We start from the raw sequence: 17,862 nt of genomic DNA, 5'->3' as shown, positions 1-17,862 counted from the left end.
TTTTCCTCCATAAACATTTTATTCATGCTTTGTCTTTCTGCAGAGTCAGTGGCCTGGATCCAAGGAACTGTGCAATCATAGTCTTGCGTGCCTGAGAGCTGGACCTCTGTTTTTTTCAACAGCAGCACCTCATGCCACATGGCAACCCTCTTTTGAAACTTAAGGGAACTGAATGTACAGGAAGAAGTATGATTCATCTGGGAAGCAAATTCTGTGAAATAGCTCTCACCAGAAGCCAGCCATCTTCCCCTCTGACTGTGCCACTATAGTCCGCTTAACCATCTTTGCCCTAGTACAGAGAGTTACCTGAAGGCTGCAGAGGATAGTGTAGAGGTAGTGGAAAGCCAGGACACTGTTGTTGACAGCCAAGAGGCCAAAGAGCCAAGTAGTGCTAATAACTAGAAGCAGAACGAAGGAGCTGCGCAGCGTCATGCTGGAGAGAGACAGAGAGAAAGAGCCACCCAGAAGGACAGACACAGAAGTTATAATAGGCAGTTGAGTTAAAACCCAACAGACACCAATGTAGAAGGCAGGGGAGGAGGCGGCGGCACATGAGCCCACCCACCACACCCATACAGTGCACTTGGAGTCTGGCTCCTCCAGTGTGACTCTTTATGGGGGCCTTTCTAACTCATGACTCCAGCATTACAAACGAATATTAGCAGGGTAATGACAAAAACTCACAGTTCCTGCCTCAAGCAACTTCAGTTGCAGGGGAGGTAGACAGTTCAAACAACATTTGGAAGTACAAACAAACTAAAGGAGGACATCTCATGACTGACTGACAGGAAACATGGTGGTATTTTACTGTAATGAAGGCAGAACGTGGCTTATGGGGCATGATGCTCAAATATTTGCAACAAGAACAACAACAACAACAACAACAAAAGCCTTGCTATAGAGCAGCCTTGTGGCCAAACACATCTTTGTGGCTATTTAATACTCACAGAACTGATTTCTTCTTGGTTTCCTTCTGACCTGGGGAACACAGCATTTTTGCCACCAGCAAGAACATCACCCCATTCATCTGGAAGTAGACCAGCTGGTTAGGAATAGCTCAGCCCTTGCATGGATTGTAACTCTTTTGTCAACTCTGCCTTACCCTCCAATATCCCTATGGAGGCTTTGGGTTGGATCTAGCAATCCATGAATGCAAGGGCTACAGATCTTTCCCACATCTGCCCCTTTCCCCCAGCAACCCTTTCTGATCCTAGGAAAGTCTATTCCCAGAATTGCGGGGAAGAAACAAGGCCCAGGAAGAAACAGGAAGAATTTATGTCCCCTTCCCCCTCCTGATCCATGTGGCTATTAGTCCGCTCCATGAATAAACTTTCCTAGGGTCTGAATGGACTACTGGGAGGTGGTGGGTGGGGAGAGTGCAGGAAAGTTCAGGGATCACCAGCACCTTCTGCTGACAGATTGTTGGATCCATCCCTTCATCTGGTGCAGACTGTCCAGCTACCTTTACTGGAGTTTGCACTACAAAGTCCTGCTCAACCTCATGGCAAAGGATAAAAGGAGGAAGAGCAGAGAAGGAGGAAAATGCAATTGTCAAAGCACAGCAAAAACTGTGTTGAGGTTTAGGAATCTAGAGAGAGGAAACATGATAAACAGAGAAGGAAGTTCAAAGAAAAATGAGCAAGGCATCTTGCCAGATGTTTATGATAGGAAAAGGAAGCAAGGTGATGGCAGAATGAGGAGAAGATCTGTATGAGGAAGAGGAAAGGACAGAGAGTCTTGGCAAAGAGTGAGCATATGTGAGGAGTACTTACCAGAATAACAATAGCAATAGGCCCTGCAAAACTCCAGAACAGTTTATCGTGAATGGAGATCCAGCAGAAATCTGGGTTCCCATAACCCTCTGGATCCAAGCCCACCGATAATCCTAGCAGCAAGAAAAGAGATTATGGTTACACAATTCTCTTCCTATACCCATGGCATCTTTTGCAAGGCTTTTTGCCTTAGCATCTTAAAGCAAATGGTGGTCACTGCAAATCTGAATCATCCTTTTGGTTCCTTCCAACAGAAGGACAAGTCTGAATATTGCAAGCTGAATTGCTTGGCTGTTTTGTAGAAGACTTGTAGGCTCATGGTTTAAGAAGACCTGAAATGTTGGATCATTATTCAATAATTCAAGAGAGTTTTCCACACAGGTAATACGGCTGTGCAGTAAGATAATTGGTTTAAATAGATACTTGGGTAAAGGGGTTAGGGACTGTGGTCTATACTACTGTGTATACTTTGTACGGCCTGTTGCTGTTTAACATGTCATGTTAATACTTATGATTTGCTTTTGTTTTGTTTTCAGATTTCTGGTGGGTTCCAGATTTCTACAGTCCAAATCCTATTGCATTGTTTATTGGATGTCCCATCCTGTTGATGGTATTGACTTACTCTGTGAAATCTATTTTGAGTCCCAGTGAGAACAGTGGACAATAAATAATGTAAATAAAATAATAATGCTCACAGCTTTATGGTTACAATTTTAATACATACAACCACACATTTGATCTGGACAATGGATGTGGTACCACAGTGATTCACTTTGAGCTGGAAGTTCTGTATCTTATACATAATATCCTGGTTTCCTGATACTGGAGGAAAGGCAATTTGGAGAACAAGTGACTTTACAGCTTTGCTCAGTATAATTCACAGGATATGATTCTTTCTATAGGTGAGGAAATGTTGACTTCCTAGACACATCTGTACTTACCAGTGATGATGGCAGGGACGCCCCATCCAATGGCATAGTAGAACCTCATGGCTCCATAGTTGATGTTGCGGACTTCAGTCTGCATGCGGTAGATATGGAGCCCTTGCACAAAGAGCCAAGCAAATGTGGACAGGAAAAAGTAGTGCAGCAGGATGGCAATCACAGTGCAGAGGAACTAGAAAGAGAAAAATCAGCTACTATTCATAGAAGTCCTCTTAAAAACATGCCCAACTGATTGATTTCCCCCTAAACTGAACTCCTGTACCAAAACCTGCATAACCCTGAACATCTCTGAATATTCTCATTATTGCATTTGTACAACAGAGCATGGAATGTGATATCAGTCTAGATGTTTGAGAAGTATTCTGGGAATCTCAACTTCCATCAGAGTTGCAGGGAAAACCTAGAAGCCTGTTGGCATGTGCGTGTAAATTTCAGGGCAATCAAAATTATTCACACTTAGCACAACTGTTGATCCTTTTTGTTGTCCTTATTTTACAAACCTGTTCCCCTCTCCACACTCTAGCAGGTGAGCTCCTATTGACTTTCTGGCCTGCTGTGCTCAGAGGCTGGTTCTTCCTCCTCCTTTTCTCACCTGGTTTTCAGTTTGGTTGATACCCAAGAGAAAGAGCAGCTCTGAGAAGAAGAGGGTGATGGAGATGTTACAGTGGATGCCCCGAGTGTTGGACTTGAGACCTTTTAGGCATATCAGGAAAGAGAAGGTCAGCAGCAAGCACACCAGGGAGAGGGACACCAAGGAATAGGTCACAATGGCCAAGGTCTCCAGGTCGCCCTCCAGCTGCTACAGGGAGAAACCAAAGCAGAAAGGTGGTTAGGGAGAAAGCACAGAGTCTGCATGAACCAATCTCTTTCTCCGGCATAACACTAAGAAGGAGGTGCAGCAGAGTCCTCTTCGTGCCTTTTCTGTTCTTGCTCATCATTGCTCAGTTGATTAGCTAGACCTCTCATAAGTTTACATTACTATCTGTCTGCATCCAGCTACCTGCCAAGGCTGAACGAAATGCTGCAGGGCAGCCACACATGTCAACCATGCTGCTGCTTTGTTTACACATGAAGTAGGTTGGGGAGGAAGGTCTGTTTTTTACAAGAAAGGATATGTGCAGATGAGGGAGTTGAACCCTGCCCCATCACTCCTCTTACCTCCCCATGATAAGTCACTACAAGCACTCCCCCCCCGCCCCCCAGCCTGGCTCCAGCAGCCTAAAGTGACAAAGCATGGTGATATAAAGTGTGGAGAGGGAGAATTCAGCCCATACCTTATTTTTACAACCAACACTACTTCTGTTTAACGTGTCCAGGGCATATTTGTGAATAAACAAATGTCCATGACATCAGAGCCTAATGTTCTAATTTTCATCACTGAGTTCTCTGCCTATACATCAAAAGCCTATATTGTTGGCTAAAGAACCAGAATTACCTCTCTATGGGAGCTGTCCATCAGAACACCGAAAGTGCCAAACTGGGAGCAGTGGCAGCGAACATGAGTGGCATTTCGATACACAAGATCACAATCCCGTGCTGTCCAAAAGCCAGTGGGCTCAATCCTGCAGTCACAAAGATATCAAAAAAAGAGGGGCTGTCTTTTAGGGGCAGGCATGAAGAGACTGATGGAGGGCCTGGATAGTATGCTTGCTTGCATAGGCAATAGGTTTTTTCCCATTTGGATAGTTTAGTTGGATCCTCTTCTAAGGGATCAAGATGGAGTTGATTATTTTAATTAGCAAAGCCTCCCCAATAGATGGCCAAAGCTGATGAACTCAGCCCTTAACAGAAGAGGACATCCCAACATATCAGGTCTGTGGTGCAGCAACACAGAAGACCAGTTTCACAATTATGGAAGGGTACACAACAGGGATTGCTGATTTGTTCTCATTCAGTAGTGACAATGTGACAGATATAGAGCACGGAAAGTACTCATTCACCATTTGGTAATCAACTGAGCTTTTCCTCCTATTCTCTGACCATTTCACTCTCTCCTCAAGTCCATGTGCTAGCTCCTTAAAATGGTTTGCATCAAGTTTAACGTTGTCCTCATCACTTAACTATATATTCATGATCATATTTCCTCTGAAGTCTCTCCTTATACCCATTATTTCCATCTGCACAAGCTCATCAGCTCCCTTGTCCTTTTGTTACACCAGGGACGACCAATAGAACAAGCTGTTATCCAGGAAATCAATCCCTGGTTCAAATGTTGCCCTGGCTACAAACTTACTAGGTAGCCTTAAGCAGACAACTCTCTGGTAAGAATTCCAACAAGATAATGTGTGCAAAATGCTTTGAACACTTAAAGCTCTGTGTGTGCTAATTCTTATTACTTCCTCCCACTTCTACCTTTATGCTTTCTGTTGTTTCTTGTGTCTGCTTTTCTTCCTCAATCCCTCAAAACCTCTATCCAAGAAACGTCTTGAAGTAGTCTTTTTCTTGAACCGTACTGGCCTCACCTTACTTGCTTCTCAAATCACCTCAGTTTCTTTGACCTCTTTGTTAATCCCAAACTCTGCCCAATCCATATCTTGCCTCTAGGCTGGAACTCCATCTTGTTAGTTCAATATCTGTCGATGCTGAATGAAGGTTAAGTAGCAATAAATAGTTAACAGTGTTTAACCAACAACATCATGCTCTTTCCCGGAAGGAATGCTGAAAACCAAGGATCATTATCCTAAGGTAAAAGGGAAGCAGAAAGCAGGACAGGACTACAACCATGGTCAAGCCCAGTGATCTGCCCCCAGACCCTTCAGACTCTCAAGGCAAATGAACGTGAAGGAAGAGGGAAGAAGCTATGGTGCGGTGAGCAAAGCAACTTACTGGCTAGAGTGATTCCACTGAACACAGAGGGGCTTGCTGCGGTTGACGGTCTCAAGCAGGCGGAATTCTAGCACTAAGGGTGTCTCTAAAGTGCTCTGGAGAAAGGTATGATTGCTGAACACAGATACGCTCACTATGGGAGAATTCATAACAGGGTTTTTGGGAAGCCTGAAAAGAAAAAAGAACCCTTGTTATGCAATGCCACTTGACACCAATCAATCTTAGATTGTTTCAAGTGTCCTGACTATACTGGAGCTTGAACGGTCTTTGCAGACACCAAACAATCTGCTTTCTAGTCACCCTAGATAGCAAACATCCATAGGGTGCCCCTATAGAGCTGGCAGAGCTTGGAAGCCTAACAAAAAGCCCAGCAGAAGAATAAGCAGGAGTCAGTACCTGAGATTACGGCGATCCACCTGGTAGCGGGCAGGCAGAAGCCCTCCAAGTGTGCGGTAAATTATGAGGATGAGGATAGTTACAGCAGGTTCAGGCTCCGGCAGGGAGTGCTTTGGGGGGAAACTTTCCACAGTGTCATTGGTTTCACTGCCAGCTGATATAGATGCCACAGTGGTTGGAGCTGGATTTAGGAAAGCAGAACAGGAATGAACCAGTGGCACTGTTGCCATGAAATACAGTATTAATCATGTATGCTGCGCAGTTCATATATGGAAGCTATAGATATCTTTGACATGCAAGGCTTGACTGCATCTTGCTTATAGAGTTTTTCAGGTTTCTTGTAGAAGTTATTCTTCCTTTCTTCAGTCTTCTCATCAGATCTCAGAAGCTAAGTACTTGGATGGGCAACCACCAAGGAAAGGCACTGGCAAGCCACCTCTCCTTCTCACTTGCTTTGGAAGTCCCTTGCTGGGGCTGCCTTAAGTTGATTGCAACCCCCCCCCCCCCACACACACACACAAGAATGAGTGTAGAAAGGTTGATCTTCTGCCATACTGGATGTCAATCCAAAGAACAATGCTACACAGTTGATTCAATGCACAGAAAAAATCCCATTGTGATAAGCAGCAACACACCATGCCTTTAAGAGCGCACTAATCTGAAGGTTCAGTAAAGTCATCTGTTGGCCTGTGTAATAGCATCTATATAAACTGGCCACACCCTATAACCACTGAATCTCTCAGATTTGGAATTCTGTGAAATCTACTTTCCTCTTAATAGACAAAGTTCTGGGTAAGAAGCTTTTGAAACTTAACCCTTTTCTTAAAGCCAGTATAGGTAGAATGGGAACGCTTATACAGGATTGATTTCTATGGGGTATGCCACTATCCTGTGTATCTATAGTGTCATCAGAATATGTTAATATAAATGTTGAATTAATACATCAGCTGTGTATTGGCTGGGAAATACAGGGTTCCACTCAGAATAAACAAACAAATAAACAAACCTTAATATCTCCCATAGAGACTGAGGCCTGTGCCTTACACAGGTGGAATGTTTTAAGGGAGTATTCAGTTACCAAGAAGTGCTATGATTTAGTAGATTAATGCATTGCTTTAATTCAATCAAAGAAGTTTTAATCTCCCTATGACTATTTAAAATAATGCCCCTCACAGGTGGGTCCAAGTAACTGCCAAGCTGTTGTCTTGCCCCAGTTGGAGTAGGGCAAATAACAAGAAGGACAAAGATGTCCAATATTGTCACTGTAATGTCCAATATTGTCAATCCTTATAAACCCAAAGAATCAAAGAACCATTCTTGGTCCTTTTGGAGCAAAGGAAGCTCCTTTTAATCATAGCCAAAGAGGGGCCAGTGCAGCCAGGGCACTGAATTGTTGAGAAGGAGCTGCTTCTCAGCTAAGGATTAATATTTATCCCAAGAAGCAAAGGGTTCTGCCCTATTGTTAAGCATGCCAACTACCTTAGGAATAAATTAAGCAGCAGTTTTCTATGGTTCCAAAAGAAGGAGCTCTAGGCCAGAGCATGTGCAATGACATGTCGGCCTCAGCTGTGCCCTTTCCTCAAGGTACTCCCCAAAGAACAATAATCGGTACAGTTGAGCCAGGCATGGAAGGAAGTAATGATTTCTAGGTCCATGTAGATGTTGCTGGCAGAGAACAAAAGCAGCAGCAGCCATTTACCTTCTACTCTGGGAGGTGTAAGGAGTATGTGGGTGTGTGGATCCCACATGACCTGGCCACGGAAGAGGCTGCTGTGATAACGAGGGTAGCGTCTCCTTGGGTTGGTGGTATTCTCCAAACGGTCAATGCTGAGTACTGTATGGGGAAAAGAGTCAGAATGTGTTTCAGAGTTGATCCCTGTGAAACAAAATGGAAAACATCTGACTGCAAAACTTAGATTGCTCAGAGGCACCTGCCACCACAGACACAATAAGACGGTTTACATTTACCTGTGAAGAATTTGTGATGCACTTAGGGCTATTTCCCTTGTTTCTTTCTAGTAACATTGCTGTGCAAAAGTAGTATAACTGTAGTAAAGCTTACACGTATTTTTAAGAAATGTCATGCACTGGTCTGTTTCTGGATATTTTCTGTACAAGTGCCTTCTAAGGAAAATAGATCAGTGCTTTGTGTGCAATAGGGGTGGATGTGCAGTATTTTTTTGAAAATACTCCTCTTGCAGATACTTGCCCACAAAAGTGAGACAGAGGAGAATGAGGTGGGGGGGGGGGCTCAAGCTGTACATCTGCCTGTAGACCCCAATAACAGGTCTTTGCACTCTTTGCTAGGAGTGGAAGAATATATAGACTACTTCTGTGGTACCCTGTTGTACAGATACCCTATCCTATGGAGGCTTCTGCACTGGATCTTCTCAGGCCATCATTTTGGTATTCTTCACCTAAAGAAGTTTTAGGGAGCACTCCCTAAAATAAAGCAAGAGTGATATACTGTGGAAGAACAGAACATCATCATCATTGGCTAGATAATCCAGACTGGACACCTTGCAATCATGGATCCCTTGTAAACATAGTTCAGTTTGAAGCAGCAGAGGCACAGACTCTGATGTGGCAGCCCTGTTCTTAGTCACTTAGATGGCTTAAGTCACATAGGCTGCCATCCTTAGAACACTTTCTTGGGAGTAAAACCCATTGAACAACACAGAACTTACTTCTGAGTAGGCCTGCTTAGATTGCTCCCTTCATCATCATCATCATCATCATCATCATCATCATCATCATCATCATCATCATCACTGCTATAGTGTGGCCTTGTGCCTGACTCAGAAAGAGTGATAGCTACCCTGCCCATCCCTTATTCTGGCATCTCTGTATGAAAGATTAGCTGGGCAGGTCTCCCCTAAGTCCTTTAAAAAATCTCCTTCCCCCAGGTCCATCAACGTTGGCAAACTATCTGGGATGCAGTGAAGGAATGTCTCTGGACCACTCTTGATAACGCAAGGGGAGAAGAGCTGAAGCCTCCTCTGAGATCTGGAGCAGGCCAGCATACTGCACTGCAGAAACCCAAGAAAAACACCAAGCCTTTCAGCAAACTCATGAATGCCTGTCTGAGAGATTTTCATGGATCTCTACTCCTTCCTTAATTATTTACTGCCTTTCTACCGCTAGCAGCATTCAAGGCAGCCATATCATACAGGCTTGCAGGGTGGTCAATGAACTACCATATCATGTACAGGCCCTCACTCTGACCCTACCAGAAGCAATGCTTACCAATGTTGGGGGTCACCACAGCAACAGGGTTCAGGTAGGTGAGTTTCATGTTGCTGGCCAGTGTGCCTGTGTACTCTCTCAGCTGTTCCATCAGACCTGCACTACCGTGATCATTCTGAAGCAATGTCTCCCAGTGCTCCCGATTCTCTAGCGCTAGCACCGAGCTGCCAGCCTGTAGCAGGTTCTGTGGATACAGAGAAGAGAGGGAAGAACCTGAAGCTATAAATCCTCCCTCAAAAGCACTTCCCAGAGTTGTTTTTTAAACATCAGTACCAATTAGACTAATGTGAAGAGAAAGTAATAGAAGATGGTGAAAAGACTGAAAGGAAGAAGGAAAATGTTTTCACATGTGGCCATCTTGCAAACTTATAAAACAGTTCTGAGAGAAAGTTTTGGATAAAACTGAACAGATGATGGGTGTGTGTGTGTGTATATGTTATGCATCTGGGTAGTCACACACTTATTTCCTTAACATAGTGATCCTCAGACTTGATGCAGATCCACCAAGCAATTACCCTGTAGCTCATAATGCAAAGCCCAGTTCCAGCTAGCTGAAGAAGGAAGATGCCACAGGAGCTCTCATGCAAAACAGGAACCCTTTCGTTCAGATGTCTATAGCAAGGCCATCTTTTCTCAAGGGCTCGCAATGCACATTACAAAGCTTTACAAAAATTGGTATGAAATGTTCCATTATGTTTGCATGGGCCTTTCTTCCGCTGTATCCTTTGCAATCTGTTTTCTAGAGCTGCAATTATGCTTAACAGTCAAAGCAGTATGATTCTCGCCTCCCCCGCAAACCCATTTCGCAACATCCTACTTGCCAGCAAAGTTGGAAAGAGGCATTCCAGAAATCCAAATTCTCCTTCATCCAATTTCAATGAGCACTGAGTGTCAGAAAAGGTGCTCACCTCATTGAAGTGGGCATCTTGGGTGGCAGTGAGGCCAAAGCCATGCTGCCTGCTCTCAAATGCCATCAAGCGGGACAAGAGGCGGTATGTGATATGAACATCATTGCCAAAGTAACGTTCCATCTGGTCTGTCACTGCCCGGAGCTGGTGGGCCAGTTTCTTGGCTTCGATGGTATTCAGTTCTGTTTCATTCCTTTCCAGACCCTCCAGCTAACAACACAGAAAAGAGGGAATATAAATTGCCTCACAAAACAGAAATTCAGTTCTTATCTCTTGGTATAAAGACTAAAGCTAAATAGACAGGAAATGCTTCCTTGGCTGCAACTGGGAATCACTGGAAGCCTGGACTTTGATGTCCATTGTTGATAGTTATCAACAGTGGACATTTAGAATAAAGTTATCTATAAGGGAAATCACTGTGTGAATGGCCAGGATCTAACATTTCCTCTCCGTCAGAAAATGATACAGCAGTTTACTTCCCCAGGAGAAAAGTAACATCTGGTTAACAGATGGCTCTGCTATTTAACCCTCTGCAAAAAGGACTGCAGGATGAAGCAGTGTTCTCATTTTGAAACCAAACCAATTTAATAACAAAGTTTTGAAACTGTTTCGAGAGGTCTAGTTAATTCACAGCATCTATTCTCCACTGTTCTTTTTTGTTTGCTTCCTTTGCCTTGTTTTTTTTGAAAGGCCTGTGTTGATTTAGGATAGAAATAAATTTACTGTGCACAAAGTATTAGGATACCATTTCCTTTGATATGGACTGAGAGAAAGGTTATTACTGCAAAAATACAATGGAAAAAATGAACCCTTAAGGGATGCGTACAGACAATAAGTACTGAAAAGCAAGAGGGTCAGCTTCTTTACTGTTTATAATGGCACCAGCCCTGACCCAGCATCATCATATTGCTCACTATACAAAAGAGATGGAAACACTTCTCTAGAGAGAAGGGGAGGGGAGGCTGTTCCCTCTGTTTTCCAGTGGCTGCCTCTTTTAATCCATGTAAGTTTATTAGTGCCCTGACCTGGATAGCCCAGGTGAGCCTGATCTTGTGAGATCCTAGAAGCTAAGCAGCATTGGCCTTGGTTAGTACTTGGATGGGAGACCTCCAATGAAGACTAGGGTTGCAGAAGCCGGCAATGGCAAACCACCTGTTAGTCTCTTGCCATGAAAAACCCCACGGGGGCAGGGGGAGGGTTTGCCATAAGTCAGCTATGACTTGAGGGCACCACACACACACACACACGTTTATTAGTGCAATCCTAAGAACACTATCCTGGGAGTAACCCACTGTGGAGGATTCTGACTAGATCTACTTAGGGTTGCCCTTTAGATGGTGCCATTGATTTGACTTGATGGCAAGCAGTTTATGGCCTGGTCAATTTCAGACCTAAGGGGAAAATGTACAATTTGAATGCCTCTGTAATGCTGTGTCAGCATTACATTGCTATAAGACAACAGGCACTTAGTGGATAATGCAATACAGCATGATCTCTGAGGCTTCCTGATAGCTGCATGTGCCTGACTGAACTAGTTAGATCTGGTTCCTTGACTGAACTAGTTAGGTCTGGTTCCTCCCCTGCCTGGATGATGCAATGCAGGAGGGGATAGATGACTCAGCATGACTGCTGATTGGATAATCGTCAGTGCTGATATGGATATAAGTGTATATGCTCTGTATACTCTCACTCTGCCTTAAAACAGACAGTCTGGTGAAGCACTTTGCCAGATTGTATAAAGTATTGGCTGGCTTTGGACTATGCTCTGTAAATAAATGTAAATAGTTTTGCACTAGCCTTTACTGGTGTGTGTGACTCTGCTTTCTCGCCTGTGGCCTCAGTGCTGGGATGCATGTACACTGACATGCTGCCCATTGTTTGGTTGGAGACCACAGTACAGAGGCCGTTGCAGAAGCTACAACTGCACTGGTCCAGTAGAGTGCATCAATAGACTAAAGCTAACAGATCTTTCTTGGGCTTCTACAGTGATGAGTTCACTGCTGTAACTCCCCTAGTGTGGCATAGCTATTAGAGTAGTAAACTAAGAATGGAGAGACTGAAGTTTAGTCCCCATTCAGCCATAAACTTCACTAGCTGATCCAGTGTCTCTCTTGCCTAACTATCTTAAAGGGCTGTTGTGAGGATAAATAGGGAGCATGTCTATCACCTTGAAGTCCCTGGAGAAAGAGTGGGTCAAAAGGGTAAATAACACATTTGGATACTTTACTGCTCATCTCATACTAAGCCCAGATTTCCAAAAAAGTTCTGCACAAAGAGAAGCAACTGAGTGGAAATCATTGGCCTTCTCTGGAAAATGTGTCCACAAGCATCACTGGGCAAACAATTCAGATAGGAGGTAGACATCTTGAAAGGGCAGGATCAACAGTTGAAGTTCTAGAGTACTATTAGATCCTTGAGATGTTAGTTATCTATGATACGTGCATGTCCACATGCTTAAGATTAGAAACAGGACATATGTGTATCCGTAATCATTGAGGATCTCCATCTTTTGATTAGTGCTTTAGCACTGTGGTTTTCAAACTGGTTCTCAACAAGATCAGTAACTAGTTTCCTTGAAATTAAACTTGCTCACCACTGCATGTCTTCTCTTACACTGTGCAGACCTAGGAGAGTCTCAAGCATATATTACAAGGTGCACTTTATTCATAGGAAGCCACACACAGACCTGGCCAGAGACCTGTGGAACTATGTTTGCACCCTACATTGTGTCCCAGAATCCTCTGCAATGCACAGCTGATGCTGGTGTCGTGGTGAAAAGAATTCCTCCAAATGAGAAAAGGATTATTTTAGCACAGACACAGAGCTGCCAAAACAACAACTGAGAAAACAACTTTTGACATACTACCAGGTTCTGTGTGCTGACATCATGCATTACGTGTGTTGTTCCTTGCATGTGCTGCACAAACCAGCTGGGGATCCATATACACTAGGACAGGTACTGTGTTGCTTGTACAGATCTGATGTACTGAAAGATCACCACAACTAGAATTTTAAAAAGCCCACCTAAACACGCCAAGGGGAATGCATACCAGTGCTGAGAGCTCCTTGAAGGAAGGTGATGTGCAGTTGAAGAGATCTGGTTCCAGCCAACCTCTCTCCTCATCACAGTGCCGAACTGCTGCACCTGAGAGAAGGAAGAATATCAGCCTTACAAGCTGAGAGTGCCACTTCCCTGCTGTGGGCCAGGAAAAGGTTGCTGAGACAAGAGCATTATGCCAGATCAAAATTACTGAACAAAGCACTGGCAATACCAGTCACACTGAAGGCCAGCACCAGTGAGAGAAGAGATTCAGAGGAGGCTGTACAAACCCTGCATTTCATTAGCAAGTCATTTGCTAACAATTCTGATTTAACATGTGTTAACTTTTGAACATTCTTCCAAATGCTGAGATTAAATATTTTCAACCTGGGAAAGTTGTTAAGAACTTAGACTGATCAGTGATCACTCACTGATTCTCTCTGTCTAGTGTATTACATGGTATAACAATTCACTCCATGACTCAACATATAAAAAGAATTTGAAGAGCAGGTATCATGACAGGAGAACCCATATCACTGATCCTCAGGTCTCTGAATACTTCCATATGTCTCTCTGGAATACAACTGCAATCATTCATCTAATGAAAATCATAGTCAAAATGGAACTGAAATTTTATTGGGTAATATTTCATCAGCCTCAGACTGACTACTCTGTTTGGCTCATGCACTCCTGAGAATGAACCATCTCTCGCTGTATGCCTGCAGAGCCCATTGAATGAGGGGTGGGGGTCTTAGAACCCTTTTATTTCTGAAATTAAAAACTATACCATTCAGGGATGGTACAAGTGACACACCCACCTCATACTATGATCATTTCCCTCCCCAAAGTGAGTAAACTCTACTTATGATAAATTAGTTGGATTACCTTATCTGGGACAAACATGACCTAATTTGGTGGTTGTTGGGGGTTTTCCGGGCTGTATTGCCGTGGTCTTGGCATTGTAGTTCCTGACGTTTCGCCAGCAGCTGTGGCTGGCATCTTCAGAGGTGTAGCACAGAGGTGCTACACCTCTGAAGATGCCAGCCACAGCTGCTGGCGAAACGTCAGGAACTACAATGCCAAGACCACGGCAATACAGCCCGGAAAACCCCCAACAACCATCGTTCTCCGGCCGTGAAAGCCTTCGACAATGACCTAATTTCTTTGGATTGGGATTAATAAATACATTTCATCCCTCTGTCAATTTTGCTCAGAGGATTTATCATATTTGGCAACAACACATACAAGAGGAGTTATTCAGCAAATACATATTGGGATGACTGGAGGGAGGGGTACAGGAAGCAGCTTGGAAGACGATTTGAAATGGATAAGCAGTAGGAAAGGGGAAGATTAAGCACTGTATCCATCCATCCACATCAACTTTTCTGGAATCAGCCAGGTTATACAAGTTCTGACACTGCCGGGCCGGTGTATTTTTCAGTTTTGGGGTGTGTGTGTGTGACTTGAAGGGCTAAAGATTGACATGTTATAAATCAAGGAAACAAGTAAGGACTTGCAGGGACATCTCATTTCCCCCTCCCCCTCTTTCTCTTTCTTGTCCCCATAGCGATCCCCTTTTCCTGTTTCTTTCTCTCTCTCTCACCCCACCTTTGTCTTCCCTCATCTTCACCTTTCTCCCTTTCCCCACCCACCAACATCCTCTTCCCTATGGTCCAGTTGCATAGTATTGGCTGAACCAGCCCCAATTGCACAGTGGAGAACCTGTAAGGACTAGCTGGAGATACGTCACTTTCCCCTGTTTCCTCTTTCTCTCTTTCTAGCAGCATCCATCTGCTCAGCTTTCCTTATGCCCTTCTCTACTTTAAATCCACTAAACAACATACCTTGCTTCCCACCCCCAATCTTCATCTATATACTGCCTTTCTCTACAATGGGGACCCAAAGCAGCTTACATCATTCTCCTTGCCTCCATATTATCCTCACAATAACTCTGAGAGGTAGGTTAGGCTGAGAGTGTGTGACTGGATCAAAGTCACCCAGTAAGCTTCCACAGCAGAGTGATTTGAACCTGGGCCTCCCAGGTCCTACTTTGAAATGCTAACCACTACACTGGCTTTTTTGGAGAGGTTGCTATTGAACAGTAGTAAGCAGCCAGTTCTAGGTGCGACATGCAAGTCATGTGATAGAAAGTCACTTGGTGGTTGCTTCTGGGCCTGTCCCCAATGAGTCCTCCCTTGAACGCTAAAACAGCCTTGGAAAGGGCCTTGCTCCCTCTGCCTGTCTTTTATTGACAGAAGCCAAGCCTAGAATACCAACTAAATTGTTATGGTGGCTTAGCAACAGCCACTGAGGGCATCTGGTTAAAGTTACAGGAGATTCTTTTATCATTTAGGGTTTTTTTAATGCCCCCAATGTATTTTTTTTAAGATTTCAGATTTTTCTGCAAACCTGGGGCATTTTTCACATATGTAAGAAGATCTGTCTTGTTCATTCAAGGCTCCAATCTCCAGATTTAAGTATCCTGAAATCAGGGCCACTTGGCTATTACTATATAAGATGCAACCTTCTCAAGTGCTAAACCACTGTGTACTACACTCAAGCACAAGATTCCACCAATTTGTGGCACAACACAGTCATGCAGTTTTCAAGAACACTAGAATGTTAAAAGGATCACCAAAGCCAGCAGGCCCGCACTATTGATATCTATATAAAAACACCATATAGATATCTAGTGGGAGCATTAAGGCATCCTTAATGCTATCCATCAGGTATCACAAACAGCACCAGTACTATCATCAGCATGACCCACGCCAACTGCCATCCTCACCAGTGGCACTAGAAGTGTGTTCGGCAATGACCTGGATGGGAAAAACATCAGTAGGATAACAACAGCTGTGATCTCTTAAAATTCCAAGTTGGTTTAGTCAGTCTGTCATTTTTGTAATTTTATACATGGAAAAATTTGAAGTTCTGTCAGGATGGGGCCAGGATTATACAAGTCAGTGCTGGATCCAAACGAACTCATTAGAAACTATTGGCTCTGATGCGCACTAGATCATCCATGAGCTAAATCTGGTGCACTGGCATTCTCCCAGTAATCCTTCTGCAGTGCTAGAGTACATGTCTTGCATGCACCAGGTCCCAGGATCAATCTATGGTGTCTCAGACACAAAGGCAAGGACAGAACCAAGACCTTGGAGAACTGCTGCCAAGAAGAGTGGACAGGACTGGAGTAAACCAAGCAATGTTGTAGCACAACATAAAATATGTCTTTATTTTCCCTTATTGCTCCTTCATAGGTTTCAGGACTTGGTCTAGTAAAAACAAGCTCTGTAGCTCATACCTGGCACAAATTAATTTAGGTGGGTGTGTCTTGAAAGGAGCCAGCAAAGACAGTATGGCCTATATATGTAAGTAGTGAGCAAACCACTGTATCCAGATGCTATGAAGATGTTATGCAGAGCAGGAGCTTGCCAGCTGCGTGTTAAAGGATCATCATTTCTGTGATTGCCAGAACATGTGAATTGGGCAACATGTGGTTTTTCCATGTGAGTACAGCTTCCATTCACCCAGTTCTCATGGATTTTCCATGTACATGAAAAATCCACATGGGCTTCCATTCCATAAGAAAAGAATGCAACATAACATCTGTAGCAAGCTTCTGTGTATCCTCAAATTTTCAATGACCATTTTGCAAGATTGGTTCTAGAAGCACCAGCAGTGCTCCTGGTTGATCACCTGTGCGCATGAATGTTCCCCTATCTAAACATTTTTATCCCATCAGTCCTACCAGAAGCTCTGAGTAGAATACAAATTTCTCTCCCTGCCATTATGTCCTCACAACAATCGTGTGAGGTAGGTGAGGCTGGCAGATTCTGTTTGGCCAATTAGGTCACCTAATGAAGTTCATGACTGAGATTTGAACCTGGATCTCCCAAGTACTGGTCTAGCACTCTGACCATGTCACCACATTGGCTACTTGTCCCAGTCACAAAGCCAGCCTATGAGAAGCAGGTTCTTCTTCATGTCTAGTCTAAATTTTTTATTCTGAACATCTTTTTAGATGACTTTTTCTTTCTCACCCAAAAGTGGCACTCATGGCACTCACGCGAACCACGAAAATGGCATATACATTACTTTTTAAAAGTTTTAAGTTTACATTTGCACATGTAAAGTGTGAATGCACCAAGTGAATGTATCTAAACATGTACGTTGATAATCTACAGAGTCAAGATTGGCTGCGGCTCCTGAAGAGTGTAATGTAGGAAATAATCCTTAATTCCATGAGGTAGCCAGAATTCCTTCATCTAACCGTGCGAAAGCCAATACAGCAAGTTGCAATGAACCTCCTTTCACAAATTTTCCTTTCTCAGTTCTCAAAGCCACTCTTTGGCCACGGCCCATGACAGAGAGGAGGAAGGCACATTATGACATCCATTGCTCAGAGCTCCTGAACTTAGCAGAATTTAGCAAGGTCATCCAAAATTGATGAAAGAGCATCAAGGCAATGTGCAAACGAGCTATGCAGATAGATTGTGGCTGCAGGTAGTTCCTGCAGGTGAGTGTTTGGTGAAAAGATAAGGAAGCTGGGGGAGGGGGGGGGGTCACACAAGATTACAAGGAAACCAGAGCCAGGCAAGGCATTAATGACAGTGCCAGCAGCCGGTGCAAAAGGTGGGGAAAGTGTGAGGTCTGGTGGTGTCACAGGCAGGAAGCAGGGAATGGAAAAGCTACATAGAGCAGCCCTTATAAAGCAGGAGGAAAGGGGG

General features: G+C 43.8%; 1 protein-coding gene across 1 annotated transcript in view; it reads right to left on the bottom strand.

Annotated features, from left to right (window-relative positions):
- Positions 1-17,862, bottom strand: part of CELSR3 (cadherin EGF LAG seven-pass G-type receptor 3) — an 89,833-nt gene that overhangs the window by 12,260 nt on the left and 59,711 nt on the right. Inside the window, exons 18-29 of the mRNA XM_054978760.1 lie at positions 13,143-13,237; positions 10,093-10,302; positions 9,185-9,368; positions 7,638-7,772; positions 5,939-6,119; positions 5,543-5,710; positions 4,152-4,278; positions 3,309-3,515; positions 2,714-2,888; positions 1,773-1,885; positions 948-1,027; positions 307-433 (exon numbers count right to left, since the gene is read on the bottom strand). Of these exons, the coding sequence (XP_054834735.1) occupies positions 307-433; positions 948-1,027; positions 1,773-1,885; positions 2,714-2,888; positions 3,309-3,515; positions 4,152-4,278; positions 5,543-5,710; positions 5,939-6,119; positions 7,638-7,772; positions 9,185-9,368; positions 10,093-10,302; positions 13,143-13,237 (1,802 nt within the window). The remainder of the gene's footprint in view (positions 1-306; positions 434-947; positions 1,028-1,772; positions 1,886-2,713; positions 2,889-3,308; positions 3,516-4,151; positions 4,279-5,542; positions 5,711-5,938; positions 6,120-7,637; positions 7,773-9,184; positions 9,369-10,092; positions 10,303-13,142; positions 13,238-17,862) is intronic.

Source organism: Eublepharis macularius, chromosome 4, assembly GCF_028583425.1.
Source record: "Eublepharis macularius isolate TG4126 chromosome 4, MPM_Emac_v1.0, whole genome shotgun sequence".
Classification (NCBI taxonomy): Eukaryota; Metazoa; Chordata; class Lepidosauria; order Squamata; family Eublepharidae; genus Eublepharis; species Eublepharis macularius.
The sequence above is the reverse complement of the archived record's forward strand: the minus strand, read 5'-3'. Positions and strand labels throughout refer to the sequence as shown.